The 10,169-nt window shown below is 37.0% G+C and overlaps 1 protein-coding gene across 1 annotated transcript; it reads right to left on the bottom strand.

Moving 5' to 3' along the window:
* Positions 1–113: 113 nt before the first annotated feature.
* plpp1b (phospholipid phosphatase 1b) lies at positions 114–9,319 on the bottom strand. The gene is made up of 6 exons (XM_082188925.1): positions 8,967–9,319; positions 6,058–6,209; positions 4,905–5,176; positions 4,718–4,775; positions 3,850–4,026; positions 114–2,188 (listed from the first exon to the last, which is right to left on the bottom strand). The coding sequence occupies exons 1-6, from the start codon at positions 9,073–9,075 to the stop codon at positions 2,069–2,071; spliced, it is 888 nt and encodes a 295-aa protein (XP_082045051.1). The 5' UTR covers positions 9,076–9,319; the 3' UTR covers positions 114–2,068.
* Positions 9,320–10,169: the final 850 nt, after the last annotated feature.

Genomic DNA, 10,169 nt, shown 5'->3' with positions numbered 1-10,169 from the left:
ACACAAACCTTCAATGCATGGATTATTTGGGTGCATGCATGCATGTATATATGTAGCCACTGATGCTGTGAGGACAAAATATAGGAAGATTAGTGTCAATAACTACACCACAGTTGGTCTAGCTGAGCTTTAATTGCAAAAGAATCGTTTACAGTTTCCCTGTACCATGTTTCACTGGTTCTCAATAGCACGATCACCAATGAATTAAAAGGTAAACAGCAAAAAGGAAATATGTTTATGCATGACATGAGTTACAAATAGTGCTGATTAAACAAAAAAGGCAAAAATAGTTATACAAGTGCTTTGACATTTACAGCGTATAAAAATGAACAACAATAACAATAAAAATGAATAGCCTAAAATATACGCACAATAGAATTCAATGCCATAGACTCTTTGGTTGTTCATATTTGGCCCATATACATCCTTTACTTTTTCCTATGACAATTTGACACAAAAACGTCATCAGACAGGCCCGTTCACACCATGGACGATTACTATAGTTCTGAAAATTATTCTAAATGTAAAAGAATAGTGAGTCCACAGCACAACTACGACGATAACGACACAGTGGGACGATATGGTCGGAATCACTTTCACATTGTTTTCCAGCTGATGACCGATAATAAAAACACTGACGGCCAATCAGAATCCATCCTGCTTTAAAGAGTTTGACAATTTAAAGTGACAGACGCTCTAATAATAAACAATGATATGGTGTGAACACAGATAGTTATCATTATTGGTGTGAATATTCCTTAAACCACAGAAATAAAGTGTCTGTGTGCAATACAAAACTGTTGTATCTGCAGAAGTATAACACTGCTTGCATAATTGCACTACTATTATAATCAGATGGGAATGTTGGTTCGGAGCGTTTGATGGATCGGGATGCAAAGGCTCGGATCTGAGAGGGTTAAAAAGGGCGTGTCGTTCTGAAATCAGGAGGGAATACAGCAAACTGGATTCTGGTGTCATCTGACTTAAATACTCACTGGTCAGAGTTTGACATTTTCATAACTTTTAGTGGCATAACAGGAGTGATTTCTTCATGTTGTTGTGCCGTACCATTCCCAATGCTCTCTGACGCTACATAAACTAAAGTAGGAACCTGTGGCTGAACGTACACTCTTAAAAATAAAGGTGGTTTATCGGCATCGATGGTTTCACGAAGAACCTTTAACATCCATGGAAACTTTCCATTGTACAAAAGCTTCTTTACAGTAAAAAATATCTTTAAATTCTTAAAGTCCCCCTGTGGTGTAAATCCAGCTGTTAATGTAGTTTATGTGTCTGTGTGGTGTGTTTAATCTGCTTTAAGACAAAGCATGTGTAAGTTCATAAGTCGACAGCATTGCTGAGTATTTCCTCCTTAAAACTGCAGTGAACCAAAGACAGTCTCAAACACACGCTTTGAAATCGCTGGTGTTTCTGACGTCACAAACTACCTTGTAACCAATCAGATCAACGTGTGATCGTCAACCAGTGGATCTCTGAGCTGAGTGAGTGAGTGGAGGCGGGGCTCATTTACATATTCATAGAACCGTGCATACTAAATGAGGCGAGAGTGTCGAGTTACATTCAAGATATTTTAAAACATGAAGAATTTTTTTCTAGGAAAAAAACATTTAAATATGTAAATTTGGTGATCAAATGTGAGTTTTAAGGGATAAAATGATTGACTTTAAAATGTTCTTGACACCATAAAAAAAAAGAAGAAAATGTTCACTGAAAGGTTCTTTGGTGAACCAAAAAATGTTCTTCTATTCGAAACCCTTCCCTTTGGAACCTTTATTTTTAAGAGTGTATAAATAATGTGGTCAAATCCATAATGACTGAAAGAGTCACGTTACACTGTCACAGTTCAATAACTGTGGAGCGCAGTATGAATATTGTTGCACTTGTATTGTACAGTCTGTGCTCACTGTCTCCACTGTTGGTTTCCTGCATTATGAAAAGTGACAAACCCTGTAGTTTTATACAAGTGACTCAATTTCGGTGGAATGTTTGTGGAAAAGATCTGAATGTTACTGTAAAAACTCCCTCCGTTCACGGCAGTGGTTTAGTCTCACTTCGTGCTGCCGTAGTGATTTGAGGAATCTGACGTTTCCCGAAGGCTCGTGTGGGAAATCTCCTCGTCTTTATCTGACACACACTTAGCGGAGAAGAGATCCGACACAAAGAACACCTGCGTTGTGAAGGTGAAAAATGATTAAACTGCACGTCTGTGCTGATTTTATATTCTTTATAGGGATAGTTCACCTAAATATAAAAATTAGCCCATGATTTACTCTCCCTCAAGTCATCCTAGGTGTATATGACACTCTTCTGTCAGACGCACAATCAGAGTTATATTAAAAAATGTCCTGGCTCTTCCATATGATGGACAGATGCACTTTTATGATGGACAGATGCACTTTTATGATGGACAGATGCACTTTTATGATGGATAGATGCACTTTTATGATGGACAGATGCACTTTTATGATGGATAGATGCACTTTTATGATGGACAGATGCACTTTTATGATGGACAGATGCACTTTTATGATGGACAGATGCACTTTTATGATGGACAGATGCACTTTTATGATGGACAGATGCACTTTTATCATGGATAGATGCACTTTTATGATGGACAGATGCACTTTTATGATGGATAGATGCACTTTTATGATGGACAGATGCACTTTTATGATGGATAGATGCACTTTTATGATGGACAGATGCACTTTTATGATGGATAGATGCACTTTTATGATGGACAGATGCACTTTTATGATGGACAGATGCACTTTTATGATGGACAGATGCACTTTTATGATGGACAGATGCACTTTTATGATGGACAGATGCACTTTTATGATGGACAGATGCACTTTTATCATGGATAGATGCACTTTTATGATGGACAGATGCACTTTTATGATGGATAGATGCACTTTTATGATGGACAGATGCACTTTTATGATGGATAGATGCACTTTTATGATGGACAGATGCACTTTTATGATGGATAGATGCACTTTTATGATGGACAGATGCACTTTTATGATGGACAGATGCACTTTTATGATGGACAGATGCACTTTTATGATGGACAGATGCACTTTTATGATGGATAGATGCACTTTTATCATGGATAGATGCACTTTTATGATGGACAGATGCACTTTTATGATGGATAGATGCACTTTTATGATGGATAGATGCACTTTTATGATGGACAGATGCACTTTTATCATGGATAGATGCACTTTTATGATGGACAGATGCACTTTTATGATGGACAGATGCACTTTTATGATGGACAGATGCACTTTTATGATGGACAGATGCACTTTTATGATGGATAGATGCACTTTTATGATGGACAGATGCACTTTTATGATGGACAGATGCACTTTCATGATGGATAGATGCACTTTTATGATGGATATATGCACTTTTATGATGGACAGATGCACTTTTATGATGGACAGATGCACTTTTATGATGGACAGATGCACTTTTATGATGGACAGATGCACTTTCATGATGGATAGATGCACTTTTATGATGGATAGATGCACTTTTATGATGGACAGATGCACTTTTATGATGGATAGATGCACTTTTATGATGGACAGATGCACTTTTATGATGGATAGATGCACTTTTATGGACTTCAAAACAGAAACAGCAATTCACTGTCATTATAAAGCTTGGAAGAGCCAGGGCATTTTTTTTATATAACTCTGATTGTGTTCGTCTGAAAGAAGAGTGTCATATACACCTAGGATGAGTTGAGGGAGAGTAAATCATGGGCTGATTAATGGCCGTACGGCACACGTTCATGAAATCACTTACAGTAAACAGCGCCACGACGGCTCCCTGTACGAGTCCGGTGAGAACGTCACTCCAGTGGTGTTTATAATCCGAGACGCGGGAGAGACCCACATACAGAGAAGCGGCGATGAACGAGACCTGGAGAGTCGGCCGCACCAGTCGAGCCCATCTAACCCTCAGTCTGGACTGCAGATACAGCTTCACAGAGGAAAACATACTGTATATTAGCATAAATAAATAAAAAAATCAATATATATATATTGACTTTTATAAATATATGTCACTTAAGGCAAGACAATACTACAAACTAATAGATTTTACCATACTACCCCAGATGATTAATCACTGTACATCAAGACAATTGTTTTGTATTACAAGTTTTCTGAAGTGTTATGTTTGAATATGCAAATGAGGCATTATCTAAACAAGTTTATATCTCGCAATTCGGACTTTTTTCTCGCAATTGCAAGTTTAATATCTCACAATTCTGACTTTATAACTCGCAATTGTGAGAAACAAAGTCAGAATCGCAATTACCTTATTTTATGTTTTATTCTGTGGCGGAAACAAACTTCCATAGAAAATAAAGTAAACAGACCAAAGTTTTAGGAGTAGAATGTTGTATATATATCAGGCGAACAATATATGAACAAAGCTTCAGAATATAGATATGAATAAAACTGTAAAGTTTGGTGTGTGTAAAGCTGATGAAGAGATTTCTGACTCAAAATCTGACTGAAATCTACAGACAAGTGTAATGAAATAAAGACTTAAATGTGTATTTTGGATGTTTTCTTTTCACTGGTCTAAAAGAAGATGTTATGGAAGCGTTTGGCCTGTAGTGTCTCACCTTAAGTTTGATTTAATATTCTCATAAGAGCACACTTACAGCGAGGAACAGCATACAGTACATGGAGAACGATGAGTGACCAGAATAAAAGGAAAGCCTGTCAGTAGAAGATTGTACATCATTATTAGTAGATTGCATTATTGTATAGCCTAAAATCAAACAATGCACTTGATAAAACAAAGTAATATTGCATGAGAGCATCAGAACTGCTCAGTGTTTCCCTCACCGGCCTTCATTGGTGACGTGTGGATCTCCAGTGCAGGTGAAGTTCTCGATATAACCCGATCTGCAGTCGACGAGGCTCCAGTGCGGTTTGCAGACGGTCAGGAAGTGAGGTCTCAGGCGGCCGATGGTGTATTTGGCGATGTCGGTCAGCGACTGGCTCAGCGCCGCTCCGAACACGAAGGATCCCACGGCCTTGTACACACACACTATATACTCATAACGTAAAGAAGCTCTGGACCTCAGATAGATCGACAAACACTCGCCGAAGACGATCTGTGTGAAGAGAACAAGCTCGGAATAAAAATGTTATTGACTTTATATCTCACAATTTCAGACTTCATAACTCGCAATTGCCATCTCTGTAATTGTGAGATTTAAACTCACAGTTCCAAGGGGGAAGAAAACAATTGACAAACCCAAATTGACAAATCAGAATTGTGAGATAAAAAGCCCCAATTTCCTTTTTTATTTTTTAATCTGAGGTGGAAGCAGGCTTCCATACAAATTGAGCATGTTCATATTTATTGTTTATTATGCAAATGAAGCAGTACTGGTTAAGAAAGCAATCAAAGACTTACTAAATGAGTCAAAGGTGTCGAGTTACATTCAAGCTATTCTAAACCCAAAAATGAAAATTGATGATTTACTCACCCTGAAGTTACATAAAAAAATCTCCTGGCTCTTTCAAGCTTTATAATGGCAGTGAATGGGCTATTTTATGGCAGTATATGGAAATATTTTTGGTGCAAGAACAATGTCATATACACCTAGGATGAGTTGAGGGAGAGTAAATCATGGGCTAATTTTCATTTTTGGGTGAACTATCCCTTTAATGCATGATGACATTTTTTTTTTTAAGGAAAAAACATTTAAATATGTCATTTTGGTGATCAAAGGTGAGTTTTAAGGGATACAATTATTGACTACGGGGACTTTAAATGTTGTCACAATTCAGAATTCATAACTCTGAAAAAAAAGCTGTAATTGTGAGATTTAAACACAGTTTTAAGGGGAAAGAAAATCTGAATTGTGAGATAAAAGATAAAAGCAAGCTTCCATACACATGACTCTAATTGATCACGTTAATTGTTATTGTATATGAAGTTTATTGATGTGGCAAATGAAGCACTACTGGTTAAGAAAGCAAGGCTTACCAGCAGCAGAGCGAATGGAATCATTATTCCCATCAGTAACTGGTAAGATATGGTGTCTTCTTTAAAAGGGTACTTGATGGTGTCGTCGCTGCAAAAAAAGCCTCTTTTGAACGGCGTGTGCCGAATATTCAAGATCGCGAACGGAAGTCCAGCTGCAAAAGAAGAACGTCTCACATTTACATTTACCTAGCAACACAACAGCAACCACCCAGAACACCCTAGCAACCGCCTAGCAACTGCCCAGAATACCCTAGCAACACCATAGCAACCACCCAGAACACCCTAGCAACCACCTAGCAACACCATAGCAACCACCCAGAACACCATAGCAACGCCCTAGCAACCACCCATAATACCCTAGCAACCGCCTAGCAACTCCCTAGCAACCACCCAGAATACCTTGGAAACCGCCCAGAACACCATAGCAACCGCCTAGTAAACCGCCTAGCAACCGTGCCGAATTTTGCCACTGCAAGCACCACTCACATTTTCTTCAGGAAATGTACATTCTAGTTTTTGATATTGTTTTACTAGTGTGATCAGGACACTATAGTTCATCTATCTAAGTGAGGAGAGCAGAATAAAGTAAACTGTGACATATTACACCCAAATATTCTTCATACAGTGACTACCAGTAACATTTATAATATGGTTATATGGTATTATCTAATTGTGTAGTTAAATTTAACAGCTGACAGATAATCAACATAATTCATGTGTGAGACAGTCTAACAGAAGGACGGACAAAACCAGTCAAATATCAACTGAGTTCTGCTCATATTTTATTACCATTTTCTAAACTATAGCGAATAAACTGATAATGTGAGACATGTTGAAGATGTGAGAATAACTGTAGGTTTGCCTGTATGTCACCGTTCCAGCGGAAACAGAGAAGAAATAATCAAACTAACAGACACACTGTTAAATGTTTCTTCACTGGTGAATTTTATTTTATGTTAGACGAACATGTACACAGTAAAAAAAACGTTGGGTAATTTTTTAACCCAACCGTTGGGTTACGCATGTTGGGTCATTATGTTGGGTTTTTTTCAAAAATGTTGGGTCATTTTAAACATCGTTGGGTAATTTTTCCTTATATATAATTAGAGAGGAGCAGAGTCAGTGCAGATTCAGCTTGATAATCAAATTACTTCACATGATTTAAATCAAGTGTTCAACAATAGAGGTTCAACAAAGGCTCTGTATTCTGTCTCGCCAGACTATAGACTTATTATTCTAGCATTCGTATACATCCAATCCAGACTGTGGCCATTCACTTTCAGTAGGGAATCGCAGTCTCTTGCCCACAAACATTCTATGCATTTCTATTCAAGATCTAATAATGCATATAACATTAAGCTAATAGTGAAGTGGCTGTAAGTTAACAAACATATGTGACCCTGGACCACAAACCCAGTCACGAGTCGCACGGGGATATCTGTGGCAATAGCCAACAATACATATGGGTCAAAATTATAGATTTTTATTTTATGCCAAAAATCATTAGGATATTAAGTAAAGATCATGTTCCATGAAGATATTTGATAAATTTCCTACCATAAATATATCCAAAAAATATTTTTGTGAGTGGATGCAGAAACATCAAAGACTTCATTTGGACAACTTTAAAGGAGATTTTTTTGCACCCTCAGATTCCAGATTGTCAATAGTTGTATCTTGGCCAAATATTGTCATATCATAACAAATCATTCATAAATGGAAAGCTTATTTATTCAGCTTTCAGATGATGTATAAATCTCAATTTCAATTTTTTTTGCCTATTGACTGGTATTGTGGTCCAGGGTCACATATGTTCTAAAACATTTAGCTAACGTTTCCATTATGTTATGAAAACGTTACTTCTAAATGTTTAAAACGTCCAGTGAAAAAAAAAATGAAAAAAAATGTTGGTGATGCGATAGTTACATTGTGTCATTCTTCAAACATTATGCGAACGTTACTTTTAAATGTTCTCTGGACGTTCTGAAACAAGTAGCAACATTTAAAAAAAGTTAGATGAATGTCCAACTAAAAACATTTAAGACAAAAACGTTCCACGAACGATGTATAAATAATATTTTTGCGCTAATGTTTTGAGAATATCATTAAGACCAGATAACTTTGAAAGAACGTTCTACTAACGTTACTGGAAGAACGTTTGTTCTTAACGTTTTGTTTTTTTCAGAACGTTAGCTAAAATGTTACTGTGCTTTTACTAAACGTGTGAATGTAAACGCAACTTATGGTAACACTTTATTCTACAGTGTCCTTGTTACATTTGTTACATGTACTTACCATAGTAATAACAGTAAATTATGCATCGTTACATGCAACTAACCCTCAACCAAACCCTAATCCTACCCTAACCCTATAGTAAGTACATGTAGTTAATTATTATTACTCAGTACTTAAATATATAATTACACTGTAACAATGACACCTTCAAATAAAGTGTAACCCAACTTATCTGTGAGCACTTCCTGTTATCTCACCTCATAAAAGAACTATCTCTATACAAACTTCTGCACTTTTCTGAGTATAATAATGAGATTTTGTATTGCATCACATATGTTAGTGTAAATGTAATCTGTGGAGGGACGTATGTATATGTTGAGTATGAATATGCATGTTTGTAACGCTTCTTCACTGATATCCATTGTGCGGAGCTGCAACATTGTAGCGGTTTCGCGCTGTGAAACATTGTTACATTCAACAGATCTATAGGAATCTGAAACAATGCATTAAATAACGCCGATCAAATGAAGACAATAATCAGCTAAGGCAAATTAAAGAGACAAACCGAGGCCAGAGGAGTGTGTGTGTGTGTGTGTGTGTGTGTGTGTGTGTGTGTGTGTGTGTGTGTGTGTGTGTGTGTGTGTGTGTGTGTGTGTGTGTGTGTGAACTCTTACCGAGTAGCAGACAGCTGACGTCCACACTAATGCTCCAGAATCCTTTAGTCTCGAACATTCTCAGTTCCGCAAAAACACTGGAGTCTTTGAAGAACTTACAGTTGAACATTTATCTTCATCAGATTTAACAATGAAAGATGTGCGACGCTATTGAACTTATTAACAGGAACACATCAGTTAAGCTGTAGATAATCTGATCATCGAGCGCGAGAGAGAAATACCCGGCTGAGTTTTCCGTTCCTGTCGTTATTAACGAGCGAGAATCTGGTGAGTTTTATGGCAGTGTTCCGATGTTTGTCGCCGTTACATCTCCGGTTACTTCATATCGCATGATGATGAGGTCAATCCCTCTATCTGTCAATCATCTACAAGCTCCGCCCACCGCCTCCTCTTCCTCAGTCACTGATGCTTCAAACTGAGAAGAGCTTCTGCATTCTCATTCACTTTCATTACACTCAAAATACTGTTTAAAGTATGAAGTGATATATATGTATTTATACAGAGCTGCGACATTGTAATGAGTTTGTGGGACAGTAAAACATTTGTTACATTCATCAAGTGAGAATCCCCTGCAATAATAATAATTTTAAAAAAACATCAGCTACTAAGACAAGTTTTAGTTTCCTAACAAAAAAAATTTGTTCTAAGAACGATTTGCTAATGTAAGTTATGAAAATATTATTTTGGAATGTTCTCAGAAGTTTATTTTAATCACTTTATGAAACACAGATTGTTTCAAAGCAGCTTCACATTAATAAAAAGGGAAATATATGGAGCGAATTACGTGCCATAATTAAACGAACAAATCCAGCATTTTGCAAACAAACTCGATCTACTTCGCAAAGGAAAACTCGACTTGCAAACAAACAGAAAGCAATGTGTAAGTACAAAGGTCAGTTTGAGTGAAAATGCACTGGAGTAACAAATATGTATTGTGTTTTACAAATATAAATAAATGAGCCAAGATAATACTTCACAAATAAATACAAACCATCCTACAAATTGCATGTAACCTTTGAACAAACCTTTTGCTTTCCTGTAGCTCAGTGGTAAGAGCATTGCGTTAACAACGCAAGGTTGTGGGTTCGATCCCAGGGGATTGCACATACCTATGTATAAATGTATAGGATAATGCAATGTAAGTCGCTTTGGATAAAAGCGTCTGCCAAATGCATAAATGTAAATGTAAATACCAAATCTAGT

Source organism: Leuciscus leuciscus (assembly GCF_965113295.1).
Source record: "Leuciscus leuciscus genome assembly, chromosome: 13".
Lineage (NCBI taxonomy): Eukaryota > Metazoa > Chordata > Actinopteri > Cypriniformes > Leuciscidae > Leuciscus > Leuciscus leuciscus.
The sequence above is the reverse complement of the archived record's forward strand: the minus strand, read 5'-3'. Positions and strand labels throughout refer to the sequence as shown.